At 38.3% G+C, this 23,582-nt stretch overlaps 2 protein-coding genes across 4 annotated transcripts; both read left to right on the top strand.

The window, feature by feature from the left end:
* The first annotated feature begins 605 nt into the window (after window positions 1–605).
* LOC141431646 (uncharacterized) lies at window positions 606–3,169 on the top strand. 3 transcript variants are annotated; one of them, XM_074092826.1, is made up of 3 exons: window positions 606–730; window positions 1,233–1,398; window positions 1,805–3,169. In XM_074092826.1, the coding sequence occupies exons 1-3, from the start codon at window positions 713–715 to the stop codon at window positions 1,924–1,926; spliced, it is 306 nt and encodes a 101-aa protein (XP_073948927.1). In that variant the 5' UTR covers window positions 606–712; the 3' UTR covers window positions 1,927–3,169. The 3 variants fall into 3 exon arrangements, with proteins under 3 accessions (XP_073948927.1, XP_073948926.1, XP_073948925.1); XM_074092825.1 differs by lacking the exon at window positions 606–730 and having other exon boundaries at window positions 755–1,398; window positions 1,805–1,928; window positions 2,930–3,169; XM_074092824.1 differs by lacking the exon at window positions 606–730 and having other exon boundaries at window positions 755–1,398.
* Window positions 3,170–5,937: 2,768 nt separating this feature from the next.
* Window positions 5,938–10,215, top strand: LOC141431645 (uncharacterized; the record flags this gene model as incomplete). The annotated part of the gene is given in 3 exon segments (XM_074092823.1): window positions 5,938–6,184; window positions 7,302–7,356; window positions 8,547–10,215. Coding segments are annotated over 3 exon segments (1,605 nt in total), but the record flags the coding sequence as incomplete, so codon positions are not given.
* Window positions 10,216–23,582: the final 13,367 nt, after the last annotated feature.

Genomic DNA, 23,582 nt, shown 5'->3' with positions numbered 1-23,582 from the left:
CTTGATGAACGATTTTCAGCAGCATTTTAACTCATTGCTAGCTTTACAGGTGCCCGAACTAGCTGACATGCTTCTCATTCATGTTTTATGCTCAAAGTTGGACTTTAGTTCATTAAGAGACTTGAACTGAGTCGAAAGTCCAAGGATTTCCTAGCATAAATGATTTTATCAAGCATATTCAGCAGAGATGCCAAGCATTGGAGATGATTTCATCTGAGTCCACCAAGCCAACCTCTAGCAGTCATCGGTCCGTGTCAAATGTGATCACAAATAAGGAGAGCAATGGTAAACAGAATAAATCAGGTAAGCTGTGTGGATTTTGTAATGCCAGCATTACATCAATAGGTGTTACAAGTTTTTAAAACTGACAGTTGATGATAGGATAAATTTACAGACAAGTTTAAGTTGTGCTCTCTTTGTTTGTCCGCTGGTCACTCTGTGTCAGATTGTAAACAAACCTGTGTGTAGATCATGTCAGCAGAAACATCACACCTGCTACATCCAAAATCTGTGCCTGTCTCTCAAATAATTTGATTGTTTCCAGTTCCAAAAATGAAGCCGAGCCATTGCAGATGGAGTGATCTTGTCAACACGGCCATAGAGAGTTCATGTTTGGCAGACTCATTAGTTGTGCCGCAGCCGACTCTCAACTTACACAACACTGCTGTGGAAGAAAAATGTGAAATATCTCTCCTTCCAACAGCCTTGTGTTATGTCATCGATGATTCTGGTGAGATCCATTTTGTCGAATATTATTAGACAGTGGTAGTCAAAAGAACTACATTACAGAGGATTTTGTTGCCAAATTAGCTTGCAAAAAGACTCCTGTCAAGTTTTCTGTCTCTGGTGTAGGTGGTAATGCAACTCCTGTCAATGCAAAAATTAATTTACAAATCTCTACCAGAGATTTTAAGCACAAATTCAATAGTGATTTTTGTGTGCTAAAAACAATTACTGAGTCTTTGCCAACTACCAACTTTCCAAAGAATTTAATGAAGTGGCCGGGTTCTGTCAATTTAGCCGATCCTGATTTCAATGTATCTAGAAAAGTAGATGCAATTTTAGGCATTAATGACTTCCGGTTGTGTATGCAAGATGGTCAGTTAAACTTGGGTCCAAATATTCCTGGGTTATTAAATACAACTTTTGGTTGGATTTTCTGTGGAAATCTGGTTCTGACCAGGAATCAGTTAATTAAAATGCCAGACAATTCTGTGTGCAAATTTTTACAGGATGACTTGACAAAGTTCTGGACAATGGAGGAGCTGCCTGCGCAGCACATCATGTCGAGCGCCGATGCCGCCTGCGAGCAGCTGTACGTGCAGTCCGTTTCGCGCGACTCCACGGGCAGGTATGAAGTCGACTTGCCGGTCAAAGAGGAGATGCTGCCTAAATTAGGTAATTCTTTTAATATGGCTTTGCGTTGTCTTCTTAGTTTGGAAAAAAGCTCCAGAATAATCCTGAGCTATATAAAAAATATTCTGACTTTATTCACGAGTTTGTGCAGTTGGGCCACGCCCATTGGGTAACTGATTTTCCTGACGAGTCTCAACCTGAGTTTTACATGCCACATCTGCCAGTGATAAGGGAGGACGCTATTACGACGTCATTAAGGGTAGTTTTCAATGCCTCAGCGCGATCAAATTCAGGAGTTAGCCTCAATGACGTTTTGTATGTCGGTCCTGTTGTCCAGGCAAATCTATTTGAAATTTTGTTGAAATTTCGTCTGAATAAATACGCATTTATTTGTGACATGACAAAAATGTATCGCCAAGTAAATATTAAAAAGTTTCAATCGCTACAGCGTATTCTATGGCGCGACCCTGGTGGAGAGTTGAAGTGCCTGCAGTTGAGCACCGCGACTTACGGCACTGCGCCTGCCAGCTACCTCGCGACCAGGACGCTGCTCCAGCTGGTAGAGGATGAAGGTAAAAATTTTCCTTTGGCTTCTAAGGTCGTATTGGAGAATACCTACTGTGACGACATCTTGGCAGGATCTGATAGTATTGACAAAGCTGTTCAAACTATGTCCGAATTGCAATGCCTGCTAGGTAAAGGCCAGTTCGAACTTCACAAATGGTACTCCAATAATCAAATTGTATTAAATAATATTCCAAAGGAGAAGCGCACCAAGTGCACTTTCAAATTTGATGCCAATGAGGATGCAGCTGTGAAAACATTGGGCTTAAAATGGGATCCTTCAAGTGATAGGTTGTCTGTGTCTTGTCCTGATGGATTTTGCAATGCCAAGAAAACTAAGAGGCATGTACTTACCGAAATAGCTAAAATTTTTGATCCTCAAGGCTTTGTAGCCCCTGTCACTGTCTTTGCAAAAATAATAATGCAATTGACGTGGAAAGCCAAAATTGATTGGGATGATGATATCCCCAATGATATTTATTGTTTGTGGCAAGCATTTTGTGAGAAATTGCCAAATTTAAACTCTGTTTCAGTCCCCAGACTTATGGTCCATCCAGAACGCTGTAAGTTGGAGCTCCATGGGTTCTCGGATGCTTCTACCAAGGCTCTGGGATGTGTGGTCTACACGCGATGTCGTTTACCTAACAACCAATATACAGTCCACTTCATATGCGCGAAATCGCGCGTGGCCCCCATAAAGACTGTGACTCTTGCCAGGCTTGAGCTGTGTGCGGCTCACATGCTTGCCCGCCTTATCAATAATATTGCTCAGATTTTAAAAGTCGATTTAGGTGACGTTTATTGCTGGTCTGATGCCATGATAACATTGTCCTGGATCAGGGCAGATCCATCACGATGGCAGGTATTTGTCGCTAATAGGGTCGCTCAAATACAGGAATTGACAATACACCTGAACTGGAGTTACGTTAACACTGTTGAAAACCCTGCAGATGCGGTGTCCAGAGGTCAAATGCCCCAAGATTTTATTAAAAATAATTTGTGGTTTCAGGGTCCATCTTGGCTGACATTTGATAGAGAGCAGTGGCAAGTACCGCCCCAGTTGTGTTCTGCAGTCGTTGAGGAAGCAAAGCAAGTCGCGCTGGCGTCGCATGAGGCACCTGAGTCGTACATGTCCACGGTATTCCAAAGATTTTCAAAATGGTGGCGCCTACTTCGCACCTTTGCGTATGTTTACAGATTTGTGCATAATTCCAGGCACCCTAGCAATAAATTAAAGGGCCCCATATCCATAAAGGATTGAAAGAGGCTACTAATAAAATCGTTATGCTGCTCCAGAAGGAAGAATTCAGCAAAGAATTCCAGATATTGACCTCTGATGTTGACAGAAATGACTGCAAGTTCACTGTCAACCAAATTAAATATCTTAACATTTTCAAGGATGAAAATGACTGTTTACGTGTTGGTGGTAGGTTGAAGCACGCGGCTCTTCACCGGGATCACAAGTATCCCTTACTGTTGCCATCGAAACATCACGTTACTGATTTAATTATATTGCAGGAACATGAACGTCTGCTCCATGCTGGTATCGAGACTACGTTGTCAATTTGAGATCACGGTTCTGGCCGCTAAATGCGCGAAACAGACTGCGCAAGCTAATATTTAACTGCATGAAATGTTTCAGATTTCAGGACAACCGCTGACACAAATAATGGCCGACCTGCCAAAGTACCGGGTGACGCCGGCCAGACCGTTCCTGCTGAGCGGCGTAGATTTTGCTGGGCCCCTAGAGGTAAAAGAATGGCGCAGCAGGAAGCCAATGATTCACAAAGGGTATGTCTGCATATTTATTTGCATGTCGACCAAAGCGATCGACCTCCAACTAGTCAGCGACTTGTCGTCAAAAGAATTCATTAATGCTTTAAAAGATTTATTTCTCGTCGTGGTAAATGTTTACAAATGTTTAGTGACCACGGCTCAAATTTTATAGGGGCAAGCAATGAGTTGAAAGCTGTTTACAATCTATTTCAAAACAATAAACAAGTTTTGTCTGACTTTGCCAGTATAGAAGGTTTTGAATGGCAATTTATACCACCTGCATCAGCACATTGGGGGGGGCGTGGGAGTCAGGAGTGAAAAATTTAAAACATCACCTGAAACGCGTCCTAGGTAACCATGTACTTTCATATGAGCACTTTAATACTTTGCTGATAGAAATAGAGGCCATACTAAATAGCCGTCCCATTTCCCCTTTAAGTGAAGATGCTTCTGATGAGCAGTGCTTGACACCTGCTCACTTCATCATTGGTGATCGTTTAACATCCTTTCCAGAGGTTGATGTATCAAACATTCCAGATAATAGACTTAAAATATATCAACTGATAACTAAACTAAAACAAAACTTCTGGAAGAGATGGAGAACTGACTATCTTAATTCTCTGCAAATGAGATATAAATGGCACTCCAGTAAGCCAAATATTAACTTAAATAGCCTTGTGCTCTTAAAAGAGGATAAAGCACCGCCATTATCTTGGCCAATGGGAAGAGTAACTCAGCTGTTCCATGGGAAAGACAGCAATGTAAGAGCTGTATCAATTAAAATTAAAGATAGTGTTTATGTCAGACCCATCACTAAAATTGTACCGCTTCCCATCTAATAAACGTGTCTATCCCAATGTTCTGACTAGAAATGTTCAAATATTAGTGTTGATTTCGCATAATATTATTCTGTAGGTACTATTCTTGTATAAAAAAACGATAGTTCTGTTACCGCAGGCCTAGATGCATATTGCTGGTGTATATCACTATTATGATGCCAAGGGAACAGAACCGTCGTTCTGTCCTAATAATATGTAGTTTCATAAGTAGCTATATTTAAGCTGCAATAAGTTGAAAATTATTGCCATATATTTTTTGTGTAATTTTTTTTGATCTCTTAATTATATAAGTAGTGCACATACATATGCACATATGTGTAACTTCTTGAAATTTTGACCTGTATTTTTATGTTTATGTTTAGTATAGTCATTGTCAAATTCATGATCGGTTATGGGTCATTGACCTCAGTCACCTGCTGATTATGTTGAGATAAAATTATGGAGATTTAGTGTTCCAGTAGCTGAGCTTGAATTTGTTTCCAAAAGCCTGTTCACAATGTAATTGACTACCTATCTAATTATTGACTTCCCTTGATCTCATATTATATTATAAATTAATTTGTGAAATTTCAATTTAATTCTATTACAGTGTAACCTGAATTTGTTGTTGTTTGTAAGAGGCGGGAGTATGTTATATATTGTATCTGTGACACTTCAATTGTAAAAAAAAAAAAACTAATAAACTCTCTTCCGTTCCATCGCCTGTGTACAACTGATGTGTGTTTTTTATTTCTTGCCGTAATTCATAAACCAGCCTAAAACAACTTGTATTGTGCTGTAATGCTGTAATTTTCATTGGTTTATAAATAAATAAATTGCCTGACACATCGCTATTACCGTCTTGTTTTTGATACGGAGACCTTTACTGTGAATCGTTGTGATACTGACACACACTTAATAGACACATACTTAATAGATTTTTTTTAGTTCTCTAAAATAGTTTCATTCATCATGATCCATGATCAATCAGTCCGAATCATACTTTGCCCACATTGATCATGTCTAAGTCGATTCGTTCCTGATTCGACACTTTCCTAACTGGTCATATTCCTAACTCGTCATATTCCTGATTCGTCATTTTTTTTTCGATTTGATTCGTCATATTCTTAACTCGTCATTGTACAGTACCTACATTAAAACTTCGATCTGTTTCTGGCACTGTATTATGGTTCTTATCATTTACCACAGAGGATTTAAATAAGTATTATAATTAATTTTGTGCAGGCAAATGTACATGGTATGACGAGTAAGGAATATGACGAATCAGGAATATGACCAGTTATGAAAGTGTCGAATTAGGAATCAGGAACAATAAGCTCTAAGCCGTATCCCGAATTCCTGACTCTCTAATATGTATTAATTGTATGTGTTGGTGAAATAAATAAATAAATATTGCCCGCAGATTGACACGACCACGCATGCGAGGAGATACCGTTTCGCTACTAGCTGCCCCACTTGGCCCCCCACAAGGGAGGTCTCCTCCCCCTCTGACGTCACGTCCATCTGTGGCGCAGTTTCGCCCACTTTCAACGCGTCGTCGCCCACTTTTGATGACTTACCGCCCACTGCTGGCGCCATATCGCCGACTGACGGCATATCACCCACTATTGGCACCACGGAGCACATAGCAGTCCAGACTAACCCAAATGGTATGTACCACATTATAATACTAAGTGAAGATAAGCTCGGACGGAGCAGGGCGGAACGGCTTGAATTCACTGTTGGCTTTCCGTTCAAGTTCACCTTGACGATGAATCACGGATGGGTTCGAATCATCCGGCATGACTCGACTACAGCCATGCAAGTGTAGCGGTGATCGGTAATGCGCAAAAGTAGAATAATTGGTATCGCAGGGGACTGAGCGAGGCGCGGGGCTGGCAAGTGTAAGCGCTGATTGGCGCGCGACTATGATGTGCGCACAAATAACGGCCATCGCTACACTGACATGTCGTGGGCTGAACTAAAACGGGATTCACCCGTGTACCTTATTAACTGACTTCAAAAAAAGCAGTAATAGGTAATAGTTTTCCAAGGATTTCGTATTTTATACGGAATCTTCCAAGTTTAGGTATATTTTATTTTTAGGCTGCTATTACTCTTAAACTACTAATAATTCTCAAGCACACTTAGCCGTTATAGTTTTCCTTGAAAGTTTGATATACTTACTACCATCCTGAATTGTTTCAAATTTTTCCACCCACTAGTTTAGATTTTAGAGGGGGGGACTCTTGATTTTAATGAAAATTTGCACTTTAAAGTTGAATATTTCGCAAAAAAATCACTGAATCGAAAAATCGTCTTAGTAAACCCCTAATGTTTTTAAAAGACCTATCCAACGATATTCCACATTATAGGGTTGGATGAGAAAAAAAAAAACCCCCACTTTACGTCTATGGGAGGAACCTACCCAAAAAAAATATTTTTTATTTTTTTATTGTACCACTTTGTCGGCATAGTTTATATTTACATCCGTGCAAAATTACAGCTTTCTAGCATTGATAGTCCCTGAGCAAAGCCGCGGACGGACGGACAGACAGACAAGACAAATGGCGAAACTATAAGCTCCGGAACCCTAAAAAAACAGTAACGCCCGCGTCTCGGCAAACGTAGAGTAGGATGCCCTCCAGCCAGGTGGTGTGATATCTGGGAAAGGTAGAAGCGAGCCGTAGACAGGGCGCAACGCTCGTTGGGGGAGGCTTATGCCCAGCAGGGGACTGCTACAGGCTAATGATGAATCCAGTAAAAGCTACCTACGTATATTTCTAGATGGCGCTCCGGCTGGAATACCTGAAAGTCATTTGGACATCAACATGCCATCCACGTAAGCCTATTATCTATTTATTTTTCAATTATGTCAGCCTGATTTCTGGTCTGGTGAAGTCGTGGTGGCCTAGTGGTTTGACGTATCGCCTCTCAAGCAGAGGGTCGTGGGTTCAAACCCCGGCTCGCACCTCTGAGTTTTTCGAAATTCATGTGCGGAATTACATTTGAAATTTACCACGAGCTTTGCGGTGAAGGAAAACATGGTGAGAAAACCTGCACAAAACCTGCGAAGCAATTCAATAGTGTGTGTGTAGTTCCCAATCCGCACTGGGCCCGCGTGGGAACTACGGCCCATGCCCTCTCATTCTGATAGGAGGTCTGTGCCCAGCAGTGGGACGTATATAGGCTAGGATGTGTGTGTGCAATAAGAGTTTACATACATACATAATCATCTAACATAACCAGCACTGGTAAGAGTGGTAGGGACCAAATTATTCCGTAACTTAATTAGTTTCTGGCGCTTCACCTCACGCTGCCAAGGTAAGCTTGCTTGCAATTGTACCAAAACATATCTAAGAACCATCGCTAGAAAACCAGCTTTCAAATAAAAAACCGGCATTAAAATCGGTCCACCCGCTTAAGAGCTAAGGTACCACAGAGACAGACACACAGACACACATAGCGGTCAAAATTATAACACCCCTCTTTTTGCGTTGGGGGTTAACGGACACACAAACATACAGACGTGAAAACGACTTTGATCTATATTACCTATGTATGAAGCACTAAATATCCAAGACTTGGGAGCAAATCTTTGTACTATGTTATACCTACTTTTATCAACCCTGACGGGAAATCAAACCACTATCTAAGATGACCAGATAGATACTGTGGGGACTGTAACTTGGTAAGAGCTTAGGTACTGGGGATCAACGCGCGTGACTTTAAACTGTTAAGAAATAACAAGGCTAATGTCTCGCTGATTCAGATTTATTGTAGAACTTAAATACATTTACATAGAATGGCACAAGCCGCTTAGGCTATCGGGAGCAATCTGTTCTCCCCGGCATGTATACCGCTGTCAATCTGTTTTAAAGTTATATTCTAGAAACACAATATAAAAAAACCTATCCTTTTATACAAAACTAGGTTAATCTAACCTGCCAGGTGGTCAGTTTTGCCACCTGCCAGCGGTATACAGCCTAGTTCCTACAATACACATGGAATTCACATAGTTGTCTATTTCAGATCGGGAACCTCCCAAACCCTGCGAACAGTCAACAACAGCGAGGAAATAGTGCATGAATTGAAAGAAATCAAGAACAAACAAAATGAAACTCTTGTTGAGGTTAAAAGAATAGCTTCACTGATCCAACGTCATGATAAAAATAGCGAAGAAAATAAAGCAATAGTGACAGCAACAACAACAAGCGACAATTGTGAAGACGTTCACAAAGATAAAGCACAAGAAAAGAAAAATAACGGAAATCGTAGGGCATCAGTAAGCAATGGAAAAACGTTTGGGTGTACTGGTGTTTTGAAGCCACGGACTAAAATATCCAATGAAAATATTCAACAGAATAATGAGAATAGTCATGATGATGCAAAGATCCAAGCAAAAAAAGAGACAGGTGTAAGTAAAGGAAAAGATGATAAAAATAAATCTTTGAGTAAAAGGAAAAGTAATAAAACGACTGTGCCAATTAGTACAGAACCTTCAGAACAACTTAATGGGCCTCCAGCACTTACTGATTTGAGTTATCTTGCTGACGAAGAGATGGACACTGACGACTCGAATTCCAGAAAAGTTAACGTAACAAAAAATAATTTGCCAATCAACAAAGACGAAGGACAATGTACAAACAATGAAAATATAGATGAATCAAGAGAAGATGGTACTAAGGATACTCAAGAAACACCCAAAAGTGCGGCTAATGAAATGAACGCCATGTCAAAGCCAAGCACATCAAATATACTTTCTCAACCCGATATTTTAACACAAACTAATACTGCCAAGCTAATGAAAAATGGCCTATTATGTATTGAAAATGAAACTACAAGAACAATAACAGTGACTGTTCTGAAAAATAAAAAACCCGCTAAAACTGAAACTACAACTAACAATACAAACAATGGAGACCAAGTAAAAGAAGATGACAGAAATAAGGATCTGGAAGCAAGTTATACTTCTGTGAATTTGGAAACCAGTTCAAGACATGCCGCCAAAGAAAATGGCCCCGAATTGGCGAAAGATAAAAAAGATAATAGTTTAACTGAAGAAAAGAGCAAAAATACTGAAGAAGACACTTTAGTTACTAAAATGGAAACTAACATGATGAAGAAAGGGGAGGGAAAAGTAGTAAGGGAAACAAATACTAATGAAATGAATCTGCGACCTCTTCAAATAACAATAAAAATCATGAGAGTATGTTGTAGAATCATATTTTATATGCTTGGTTTAGGTGTCGTCACACTGGTTACAATTCTTTTGATATATTTTTTCGAAGAGATCAGGTTTTCTTTTGAGTGCTTGGAGTCGGAAAATAACTAAAATCTGTGATGTTCAAAGATCGTTCAAAATATACTTCCTACTAACAAAGTGTATCACTGATGTCTCCTGAGTTACGGGACAGAATTACATACACTAAAAAGTAGATTGACCCAATTAAAAGTAATACCTTTTGACTCATTGAAAAAAAAACTACTTTTATGACTTCATGTTTTATTTCTTTGAGTTAAGTATAAAATCAATTAATAACAAAGACAAATAGATAATTAAATACTAACATTACATAATTGGCGTTGTCCATAATCAATGAACTAAAAGAATTTCTTTGCTCACCCGCGACCTTGTGATAGCTAAGTTTATGCAAAATATACGTGTTCATGCAGTTCCTCCACCTCCACACTGTAAGAATACACACAAATCACACAAACTCATCTATCACCACCACCACACCACACAACATCTAACATCTGATCTGGAGTCTAAAGGCGCGGCCACATGCAGTCGCTCGTCGCTCGTTTCCAGCGATAAATCTGGTCACGTGACATATAGCGATAAAGCTGAAAATGTTGAGCTACTGCTGTATGCAATCGCTCGTCGCTACAAATCTGGTCACGTGACATATAGCGGTTAAGCTGAAAATGTTCAGCTTCAAAATAGGAAGCAGCAATGTGGTGACACTGATAAACCCATTTTTGGTACTTGTAAACAAACGACATTTCGTCAATTATCAAACAAACAGTGTCATTTTTTAGACGCTGCTGTTCGTCTACTTTTTTGAGTCACGAGAAATTCGAAATAGGATCACGTGACCAGATTGGTCACTGCAAACGAGCGACGAGCGATTGCAAACGAGCAACTAGCGATTACCGATTTGAATCGCGGTAAATTCAAAATGGGGTCACGTGACCAGATTTATCGCTGGAAACGAGCGTCGAGCAACTGCATGAGGCAGCGCCTTAACATCTATTAGCATAGTGTACGGCTGTGTTGCTCTGAAGATGAGTTCTGTTTGAGTTTAAAACGCGTCAGTGTAGAGTGGTGGTGATGATAGATGAGTTTGTGTGATTTGTGTGTGTTCTTACAGTGTGGACGTGGAGGAACTGCATGAACACGCATATCTTGCATAAACTTAGTTATCGGAAGGTCGCGAGTGAGCAAAAAAATCTTTTAGTTCATTAAAATTATTACTAAAAGTAAAATAAGAAAACTATACCTAATTGCTAGATTAACACATTAATACGTTGCTAGATTTTCCCATATCTGACGACCAGATAGCCAAGTGGTTAGAGAGCTTGACTACGAATCTTGAGGCCCCGGGTTCGATTCCCGGCCGGAGCAATATTTGTATGAATAATACGAATGTTTGTTCTCGGGTCTTGGATGTTTAATATATATGTCAGCGGCCGATCGTAAAATCCGTCAGATTACGAAATTCCCAGGCATATCGTGTAATGGCGCCATTTCTTGAATTGGCTAAAGGACATCAGCCATATCGTTCAAAACTCACCGTTAAATGATTTGCCTAGTGACGTTTAGGCGGTAGTACTATTAGTTATTCTGTAGTTTAGGCAGATCATGAAATTCGCAATATCGGTTCTGGCACTTCGGCGGCCGCTGCCGCGGCACGCTCGCTTCGCTCGCTCGGCTCGTGCGAAGTGGTCACAATTCATACTAACAACTCCTCGCTTCACTCGTACCTAAATTTTTCTTTTTTTCAGCATATCACGATGTACCCGGTATAAAGCTAGGAATATTATCAACAAATGCGTTGCTCTAATCAATCTGTCGTATTGCTTCTCAGACACATCGTGATATGCCTGGCCAACTTTGAGGCATATCATATGGCGCCTTTCATGATGTGCCTAGGAATTTCGTGATCTGGCGGATTTTATGATCGGCCACCGACATATATTAAAGTATGTATTAAGCTAGTATCAATAGTAGAAGCTTTGCTTAATTTGTGTGTCCCATGATATATATTTTTTTTCTATCAATTGATCTATGTATATTTTGTGTTTTTCAAATAAATATTTTCTTTATTTATTATTATACATACTTATTTACATACATAGCTCTTATTTAGTGACACTATTTGATTGCCATAATTTCATTTGCAACAATAGCATTTGTCATAAGCAACGTTTGCCATAAAATTAGAAAAAAGGTTTTTTTGAAATTTCTTCCTGCAGTAGGTTACATTAGTACTTATAAAACTTTTTTTTTAATATACTACTTATTTCAGAAATGGCAATTTTTTGCTTACATTTATCGTTTGGAACTAAAACAACAAATTGATGTAGTTGTCCCATGTCATTTATTTATGTCATAAATGTTTGAATCGTCCTGCAAAATATTTATTAGAATTCGACACAGCCGAAAAACATATATATATATATATATATATATTAATGTTGCTGTAGCTTTTGTATTAGAAATATTATAATTGAATCAAAGTCAAAAAAACTGGGCAGGTGCGAGTCAGCCTTGCGCACGTGGGGCTCCGTACTATTATCTATACAACATTAAACATTAGGAATAAAAACACGTTTGTTGTAGGAGACCCCCTTTGATATTTATTTTATTCTAAGATTGTTTGTTTTTTGGAATCTTTTTGTATTTTTTATTTCAATTCCAAATTTTTTGCTACTTTTTCGGTCATCCCGTAAAACCCATATCGAAAATACAAACAAACAATGTATTTCAATGCAATATAAATGTATTTTATTTGCAATGTATTTGTATTTTCGATATAGGTTTTACGGGATGACCGTAAAAGTAACAAAAAATTTGGAATTGAAATGAAAAATACAAAAAGATTCCAAAAAAAAAAACAATCTTAATTTGATTGCTTATTAACGATATCTCTTGTCCGGGTGAGCGGTTAGTGTCGATGGAGTGCCGAAAAGTTTCTCGATGAGGGCTACGGTATAGATGTCGCTAGTGTCGCTGCTTAAGTGGCTAAAAAAGAAACAACACAAGCTGAGATATGAGGTGCATAGGTGAAATTCATGTCTGTATCGTTGTCCAGCGGTGGTGTAGCGGTATAGCACTCAGCACGGAATGCCGAGGACCTGGGTTCGATTCCCAGCGCTGATCTTATTTTTCTGGTTTTTCTGTGCATCTATATTTCAGTTTGTATTTTCGATATTTATTTTATTCTGTTTTAGTATAGCGGCAATAGAAATACATCATCTATGAAAACTTCAACTGTCTAGCTATCACGGTTCATGAGATACAGCCTGGCGACAGATAGACAGACGGACGGACGGACAGTGTAGTTTTTACCTTTTGGGCACGGAACCCTAAAAAAAGGATACCATCGTTCATGATAATGCAATGCCACGGCACTTACAATTATATTCAAAAAAATATAGCCTTAAGTATGTTTAATATAAGTATCTATGGTTGTTATTGTAACGTAAAGTACAAATATATTGTTCCAAAATGTAACTCAGTGTTCAAAATATAACAAATAATATTTTTTTATTCTTTGCGAGGTGGGTAGAAATGCTTTTTTATACTTAGTACGTAAAGGAATATTAATAATATTTTATATTTTTCATCACACTTGCTCGTAAACAGTGTCAGGCTACCTTGGGTGCAACCTTCCAAATAAAACCCTCCTCCGTAATGTGCTTGTCATGAAACCCGTGGTCGGTAAATGAGTCATTGCGCGTACAAATTTTCTTGTCATGAAACCCGTGGTCGGTAAATGAGTCATTGCGCGTACAAATTTTCTTGTCATGAAACCCGTGGTCGGTAAATGAGTCATTGCGCGTACAAATTTTCTTGTCATGAGACCCGTGGTCGGTAAATGAGTCATTGCGCGTACAAATTTTCTTGTCATGAAACCCGTGGTCGGTAAATGAGTCATTGCGCGTACTAATTTTGCAGCACATGAACGCCGTGCAGGCGCACGCCGCGGGGGAGCTCGCTGGCGCTGTCCGAGAGCGCAGCCTAAGATATCGGCCATTTTTGTAAAAATAATATTTATTCTTTTACAAATATACAATTTTACTCGCAAATGTGATGAAAAACATTGTAAGTATGTCGACCGGGCGGTACTATAATTACGAACATCAACTAATTAAAGCCCTCAGTCTTCGACTTCAGGCTTCTAATAGAATCTCGTTCGTAATTCCTCACTTAAGACACAATGTACTAATAATTATTTGTATAATAGTGAATAATGTTTTCCATCGTATTTTGTCGGATCGTGTTTATCTTGCTATCTCAATCAGCTTTAGTAAACTTCAGTAAGCTAGTTGAGAAAGCAAGATAAAAATGTACAATACATCTAACCCTTAGGGACTGTTTCACCATCCATTGATTAGTGTTAACTGGCGGCTAGGTGTGATGCCATCTCTATTCGTTTTGTTCGAATAGACGGAGACGGCATCACATTTAACCGTCGGTTAACGCTAATCAATGGATGGTGAAACAGCCCCTTAGTGTAAGTTTTCGTTTACAAAATGTGCCTCGATAGCGTTCGCGTTAAAATCTCAATTTGTATGGAAACACGAACAGCGCCTCTAGTGGAACGTTTGCGATGTTCGTGTTTCCAAACAAATTGAGATTTTAACGCGAACGCGATGGAGACGTATTTTGTAACCGAAAACTTACATTAAGGGTGCTGTACCAGTGTGGATGCGATAGCAACACACGATTTTTTTTGCGTAGTTATGTACAGTTACAGGCAGTGCCACCAGAGTTGAAGTGAATGATTATACGCACAGCTATACGTTATGTCAATCCAATATATAGAAAGAAAGGGTAAACAAAGACGCCATTTAACCGACCACAGACATTTTTTAATGATGCGAAAACCTGGAATCTATTGCAAAATAGTTAATCTGTTCAGTAATTCGATTAATTTATTAATTGAATACAGCAAAGTACACTTAAAAGTTGATTGACCCAAAGAATGACTTACTGTCAAAATTTTAAAAAACATTGTACTTTTTTATTATTGACAGTAGAAAAAAATGTTTTTAAAAATGTTGTAGATTTTTAAGGTAGTCGAACAAAAAACACCAGAATTGCCTCCTATATATCATAAATAATCAAAAATTCCTTTTTATAATGATAAATAAAATCGATAAGGTGTTTTTTAAAATAAGGTCACACGGATTACGTATTGATAGTTGAGGTATTCCCGACATGTTTCGAATCATGCCGTGGTTCTTTTTCAAGGTGAGCTCGAACGGAAAGCCACTGCAACACGTTAAATACCTACATGAGTGATCGTGTACCATATTTTATTTATTTATAGTTATTTATGTGTCTCACGGTAGTTTTAATTCATAGATATAGTTTACATATTATAGCTTTTAATGTACTTTTACTGTGCTAAAAATATGATTATAATGTATTGAACTCGTTATCATCTTACGTATACGTTACGTACGCAGGTGGTAGGACCTTGTGCAAGGTCCGCCCGGATTGCTACCACCATCTTGCTCGCTAATCCTGCCGTGAAGCAGCAGTGCTCGCACTGTTGTGTTTCGGCGTGGAGAGTAAGACAGCCGGTGAAATTACTGGCACTTGAGGTATCCCATCTTAGGACTTTAGGTTGGCAACGCATCTGCAATCCCCCTGGTGTTGCGAGTGTCTATGGGCAGTGGTGATCTCTTACCATCAGGAGACCCACTTGCTCGTTTGCCATCCAGTCGAATAAAAAAAAAAAAAAAAATCTTACGTATACATTTTAAATACAGTTAAAGAAACTGGATGGAACTTTTTCATTGACAATTTCGCTAGTATTCCATTGGAAAATGTATGGGATGTCAACATTGTCAACATGACATTAGTAGTACAAAGATTCCACCTTAGGTAGCGATTCAGTTTCCTTGACTGTACATCCGTACAAAATTCGAAAAACAAAGAGGTGCTAGCTCGACCTACGCCCTCTGCTTGATCGGCCCAGGGCTTTGGTAGAAAAATCATATTTAAGATTGGTTCTTGGAGTATTTTTGTATTTTTTATTTCAACTCCAAATTTGTTACTTTTACGGACATCTCTTGTCCGGATGAGCGGTTAGTTCAGAATGTCAGAAGGAGTGTTAACGTTTCTCGATGATGGCTAAACATAGATGTCGCTAGTGTCGCTGCTTAAGTGGCTAAATAAGAAACAAACAAGCTGAGATATGTGGTGCATAGGAGAAATTCGTGTCTGTACTCCTGTCCAGTGGTGGTGTAGGGGTACAGCACGCAGCACGGAATGCTGAGGACCTGGGTTGGATTCCCAGCGCTGGTCTCTTTTTCTATTTTTTCTGTGCATTCATGTTCCAGTTTGTATTTTTGATATGAATCATATTTTTTTACAAGATTGTTCAAAAGCAGTGTCTTTCAGCGTTTCTTAATCTGTGGGTCGCGAGCCCCCTGGGGGGGGGGGCACTGATCGGCATAACAACATTTGATATAATTTGAAAGGATAGGAGCTTCACAGAACTTTTTATAAAATAAACCTAACCCAAAGTAAATCAAATCGAATTTATAACAATAGAAATATGTTTGGTTTTTAAGATAATCAAAAAGAAAACTATATCAATTTTTGTTATATCCTTCGAGCGGCACCCTTCAATGTTTGAATTATCAACGTAAGATAATAAAAATAACTGTAATGAAGGCAAACAGGGGGTCCCCAAATATTTTTCAAACCAAGAGGGCCACGTCCTGAAAAGGTTTGAAAAACACCGTTTTAAAGCTATAGTCTTCTCTTACCTTGTAATTTCAATGACTTACTTACCTTCTGTATTTGTCTACCATACGGTGTTATGAAGAGTCATTGTACCTAATGCTACTTGTACTATTATTCTGTGGTAATAAAGTGGTGGTCAAACGTTTATGATTAAGGGTCACACAGACAAAGTGACGGCTTACTATGGTGCGCCGCACAATAAAATTATGAATTGGCAACTGTTTGATCTGCGTAATCATCATCATCATGATGATGTTTGATCCGCGTATTCATTGGATATTCACAGTATTCAGTACCCCTAGTGTAAGTTTTCGGTTACAAAATACGTTAGCTCTAATCTACTGTAAATTGCACCACCTGCTAAAATGTATTCCTTATTTCTGTCCATTGTAAAGGTTGCCTGGAAGAGATCGCTCTGAAGCGATAAGGCCGCCTATTGCTTACCTTAGAAAATCTCTATGTATATACTAGTGTTCTCTGTACTGTTTACTGTATTGGTGTGCAATAAAGAGTTATTGTATTGTATTGTATTGTACGTCTCGATCGCGTTCGCGTAAAATCTCAATTTGTATGGAAACACGAACATCGCAAACGTTCCGCTAGAGGCGCTGTTCGTGTTTCCATACAAATTGAGATTTTAACGCGAACGCGATCGAGACGTATTTTGTAACCGATAACTTACACTAGGGGCACTGTTTAGTGGCGTAGCGTAATGGTAGTAGGGGCGGCAAAGTTACATATCACTAAGTCTGTTTCTTTGTTTGTTTGTTACAACATCACGTCTAAACCATTGAACCGATTTAGATGAAATTTGGTATAGATATAGTTCGAGTCCCGGGAAAGGACATAGGATAGTTTTATCCTGGAAGATTGCATAGTTCCCGCGGGATAGCGATAAACGAATACTACGCGGACAGAGTCGCGGGTAATAGCTAGTTATTTGATATTAATATATTTCACAGCTCTGTCGCACCTCGCACCAGAGCGATTCGGAGAGGTTAGAATGAGCACGAACTTTTTGACGAAATCGCACAATCCCTTTTCTATTTTTCTAGATGGCAAACGAGCAAGTGGGTCTCCTGATGGTAAGAAATCACCACCGCCCATATACACCTGCAACACCAGGGGGATTGCAGATGCGTTGCCGACTAGAGGCCTAAGATGGGATACCTCAAGTGCCGGTAATTTCACCGGCTGTCTTACTCTCCACGCCGAAACACAACAGTGCAAGCACTGCTGCTTCACGGCAGGATTAGCATTATTAATGAATGGTGTAATAATGACATCTTGTGTACTATAGTTTTCACCCCTCCCCCTTCCCGGGCAGCTGATACCCACGCCACGCGATTGATTCAGTTATCTTCGTATGCAAAATCTGTTAAAAGCCATACCTACTAATAGAGTCGTTACTAATATGTTGTGGGCCGCTAAATATCGGCAGCGGGCCGCAGTTTGACGACCACTGACCTAATGTATCTATTTGTATTTGGGTCGATCAACTTGTTAGTGTAGCCACAAAACAGACAGGTAGGTACAGAACAGAAGTCAATCTCATGTATGTACTTCACTTTTCATACCTACACTCGGTGATCGCTCCAGGGTTGTCAACTATGTGGCTTATGCACAAAAAACTATTAGTATCTAGTTGTCGGATTTATTGTTGAGAATGAAACGGGAAGAATGGAAATATAAACTAATAGTACCAGTAGTATAAGTTAGACGACCAGATGGCCTAGTGGTTAGAGAACCTGACTACGAAGCTTGAGGTCCCGGGTTCGATTCCTGTGTCGGGGCAGATATTTGTATGAAAGATACGAATGTTTGTTCTCGGGTCTTGGGTGTTTACTATGTATTTAAGTATGTATCTATCTATATAATTATATTTATCCGTTGCTTAGTACCTATAACACAAGCTTTGCTAAGCTTACTTTGGGACTAGGTCAATTGGTGTGAATTGTCCTGTGATATTTATTTATTTATTTATTTATAGTAACTAAAATATTTTAATGTTAATTTGTTATATTACAAATTTTGAAATTTGTCACAGAAAATATCTTGCGACGTTTTCGACATTGGCGAAATGCACGATTATTATATTTTAAAGTGTAATAAATTCGCATTCTCCATTATTGCACAAAAAGTTCACAGACGCGTGTCGCAAGCGGATGGCACTCGCGTTCGCACTGGTCCCAACCGGTCCGAGATATCGTGTCCGTGAGCAGAGTCGTATGTGTGCGTTGCTCGAGCGAACTTTGTATGTAGATTGATTTCTGTATCTATTTTGTGGTGTAGCTTGTTGCCATGGAAACGTCTCCCAAGTTTCTAGTGAAAAGTATTATATTATGGTGTACAAAGCCACTAACAGTTAGGAGCTGAGACAGTTTTGAGGCAATTCCTTCATGGCTCAGGCTAATAGTGTAAATTGCAATTATATTTCTAACAGTCTTTATATATCTATCACTGTTGTCTTCTGAGTTACGGGACAGAATTACATACACTAAAAAGTTGATTGACACATTCGTTTGTTGTATTTAAATAAATATTTATGTTAAATTGATATTTTAAGTAATTATGCTAGCACATTTACTAAAATTAAATTAACTATTTTTAAACTCATTTCACCTTAAAGAAATTAAACTTTTATATGTGTTTTATGTGTAATAAAGAGCTATACTTACTTACATACATACTTTCTTTTAACCCTTCGTCTGGCGAATTCCAGCAGCGGGAGGGCACAAAAATGTCTTCATCTGGCAGCCTCCATTTTGCATATTTTGACTTATCTGGCAGGGTTCCGACGAGGCACTTAGTTCTAGCTTAAGCTTTTAGAAAAACTGCAATTAAACTGCTTTTTTGTATAAAACCTATGCAAATGAGGTATATTTTTCGAATCACGGCAGAATACTCTATCAGATTCTATACAGATATTATGTTTAGGGTGTAAAAATAAAATAACATTCCACGTCAAACAGAGATAAAGAATTTTTCCCAATTTTGGTATAAAAACTGCCTTAATTAATAAATAACACAATTTTTTGTTCAAATTTGCATTTTATTTACAATAATATATACACTATTTGAAAACATAGACTGCAAAAAAAACGCATAACCCTGTACACTTTTTTATCAGTAGAAGGTTTACAAAAAATCGGCCCTAACGGGGGCCCCGCGCAAGAGAACACGAAAGAGTGAAGTTTCTATGAAAATAATAATTTGTTGACAATACTGACCAACCTATAGCTTGTCTTTGTTCAATGATCTCGCATTGCTATGTGTTAGAACAGTGCAGATCCAGTTTTAGGCACGCAAATACACATAAAAGCAGAGTCCCAGGGTTAATATCTTCTGCATGAAAATCAAAAATTATCCTTTCTCTACCTAACCTCGACCTAGAGCCAAAAATCTGGCACTAAAATTTATGCAGTAATAGGTAATTTCGTATATAGAGTGGGCTAAATTTTGTGCGGTATCTAAGCCATAGCTATACCTACATATACTTTTCAAGACAAGTCTAGTCAAAATATCTTTATTCAATTTACGGTCCACAAGCACTTATGAATGTCAAAAAAATCTAAAACCGGTTCAGTAAAACCTCTGTTGAGAAGAATCCGGCAAGAAACTGAACGAGGTATATATTTTTAACAGATTTACTTTTTTTCTGTACTTATAAAGTTATCCCTTCCCCCCAAATTTTTAAATTAAACAAACAAGTAATTTATCGAATAATTTATTGAATCAGATGTTACTTTGCGCAGGTTTTTCAATGAAATTATAAACAGTACTTTGCTCTCCCGCGACTTTATAATACTTCACACACACAGTTGAACTTCTTCGGAGGTGTGTGAAGGTTTCCTCTCGTCATCATGTTTTCCTTCACAGTAAAAGCTCATGGATTTCTAATTTCAGAGGTGCGGGCGCAGGATTGAACCCGAGACCCTCTGCTTGAGAAGCCATAGGGCGAAACAACTAGACCACTACGGCTTTCTTTGAGTTGCCATTATAGGTAAAGCCCGGTTCACATTCATGTCGTGTTGTGTTGTGTCGTGACGCATCAGAACGGTATCGGTGTCATACATTTTATATGGCTGCGTTCACATATATCTGATGCAGTGTGTTGTGACGGCTTGTGTTGTGTCGCATCACAAGCATAGAGAGAGAGAGAGAGAGAGAGAGCATCACGACACAACGCGACAGATAAATTTGAACCGGGCTTAAGTTTCCATTATTCCTATACAAGGTTTTCAAATTCAAATCATTTATTCTGTAAATAGGTCGCAATGGGCACTTTTACGCATCATTTTTTTAAACAGTTACTAGCGCTTTCGTAAAGACCATCATTGCCAAGAAGAATGCGCCCCAAGAAGCTTGGCACCTGTAGGAGAGAACCACCTGTAAGTAGTATGGGAGATAGCCAATTAATGTAAAGCAATCGAGTGGGGATAGAGGGGCGGGTCGAAGCAGGTTATAACCTAACTAACAAAAAGTTGGATGATTCCCGACATTGTCACTTCAAAGTTTGATATCTCAAAAACGGCTGAACTGATTTTGATAAAAATCTAAAAACCATTGCTAGAAAACCTGCGTTCAAATAAAAAAAACCGCATTCAAATCGGTTCAACCGTTTAAGAGCTATGGTGCCACAGACAGACACACATAGCGGTCAAACTTATAACAACCCCTCTTTTTGCGTCGGGGGTTAAAAACTAGAGCGTGTCGGACACGCCCTGGGAGGGTTCGTAATATATAAGTTAAGCTGCTATTTACTCTTAAGATACTAATATTTTTGATAGATCCTGAATTTTATCAAGCCGACAAGTAGAGCTTTTTCTCAAAAATTACCGTTAAAGTCTACATTATTTCTTATATTATATCAGAAGGCTAAGTGCATAATTTATGGTTGGCGAGAAATTAAAAAATAAAAAAGATTGAAGGCGCGCAATTTATTATTGTCGAGTCTCGAACTTTTTAAAAAGTGAAAAAGGCCATGGAAATGTCGGCACAAGTTTATACGACTTGTCAGCCAACTCAACTGTTATTTTGTTGGAACTCAAGCCTTTTTTTATTGGATCTGAAACAGCTTGTGGTGTTTCGGTGGAAAAATATACCTGCTGTTTTTTTGTATTGAAAAAAGGCGGGAAAGCATGAAAAAATTTAATTGGAATAAAATTAAATGTTATAATATTTTGTTGAGAAAAGGTTTGTTCTAATTTAGTTTTTTCCTTCATGTCAGGGAAAAGCTTTATATTAGACTCGCAAACTCGTCCGTTTAATTCTCATACTCAGCCAGCAATTGCCTACTTCCAGCCACGACAATAATCTACTATTACGAGTCCGCCCCGGCAGCAATTTTGGGGGGCGACAAATTCCATAATAAATAATACTGAATAATATCTAAAATAATAATATATTTCCAATAGTTTTGTCAACCTTATACGATTCGGATTACTAATTATGTACTAGAATGAGCACGAAATTTCTATTACCGTAAGTGCTTCAACTTTTCCCTCTGGCCCCAACATTGCCTGATTCGATTTAGAGTCGATGACTAGCACCCTTCTAGGTTTTTAAACTTTGACCCCCCGTAATAATAATTCCCGTGTAGATAAAAGTTTAAAACCTATAAGAGTGCTAAGTTATCGACTCTAAATCGAATCAGGCAATGTTGGAGCCAAAGGGCAAGTTGAAGCAGTTTACGGTTTTTATAGCGGCAAACATTTTCTATTGTTATTGTTACTTATAATGTGTCATTGCTGTTATAAATAAATTATTTCTTTCTTCTTTCTTTCTTTTACTTATTCTGTGTGACGATATCTGCGAATCCCTATCTACAATAATGATATAGTGGGCATATACTTTTCAATACAAAGAATATATCTTTGCTTATCACGTTGTTATTACGGTCATGGTATGATAGGTGTACTGCTGTTTCGGCAAAAATATTTTTCGCCAAATTTCACTTCCCAAAAAACTTATCGCAGTAGTTTCATTTCCCTAACGAATCTTTAGCATATTAACATTTCGCATTTTTTTGGCATAATTTTACATTGTCAAATTTCATTATGACCAACTTTTATTAAGCAACCGTTATCTTTGTGAATATTATATTTCAAAAATATTTGTTTGTTCAACCAACAGAAACGACTGCAATCAGAACTAGGTTAGGTTCTGCAACACGAACGAAATCACGCACACAGAACGAACTGCAATCAGAAAAGTAGGTTAGGTTAGGTTAGAACTGCGACCCCCACAGAAACGAACTGCAATCAGAAAAGTAGGTTAGGTTAGGTTAGAACTGCGACCCCCACAGAAACGAACTGCTAGGTACCAGAAAAGTAGGTTATTATGCCATGCAATATTTTGGGAAGGGTGCTTTATGCCAAACGATACATTTGACTAAATGATACTTGGTAATATGAAACATAACTAAGTAATTATTTTTGAAACAATAATTTGCCAAAAAAAAATTTACTAACTGTAAAATTGCGATGAGTTGTTTCAGCAAAATGATTTTTTGCCAAATGATAATTTAAGTATAATATTTTGTGATGTGATAGTTTGGGAAAAGTTTTTTGCCCATACATTAGTAATCCGGTACGCTGTAATGAGTAGAGACATTTATGCTTAGTTAATGCGACCTAAGTACTTTTGGCCGCGTTATCATAGGTAATCATTAATAATGATAATTTTAATGGAATCAGGGAGTCAAGGGAGTGCTTGACTAACAACTATACTTGGTTTGAATAGGTATTTAACTAAATGTAAACAAACTTCAGCTGCCAGACTTGGTACATTCAAGGTTTTTATACATTTTACTTACTTATCTATCATATCATTATAATATAAACCACATAGACTAGTGTAGGTATGTCAATAGGTACAGAAATAAAAAATAGTAATGAAGGAATTTCAATATTTAAGACACATGGTTTATTTACATATAGTGTATATCTATCCAAACCTACTAGGCAAGCAAATAATATAACCTTACGAAAATTGTGAGCCTTGTACACCCGATCTAGTAATGACTGCAGTAAAGTATATGTTGGTCAGACAGGTCGCAGTTTTAATACTAGGTT

The sequence above is a fragment of the Choristoneura fumiferana genome, chromosome 10, assembly GCF_025370935.1.
Source record: "Choristoneura fumiferana chromosome 10, NRCan_CFum_1, whole genome shotgun sequence".
NCBI lineage: Eukaryota > Metazoa > Arthropoda > Insecta > Lepidoptera > Tortricidae > Choristoneura > Choristoneura fumiferana.
This window is presented reverse-complemented; position numbering and strand designations above follow the sequence as displayed.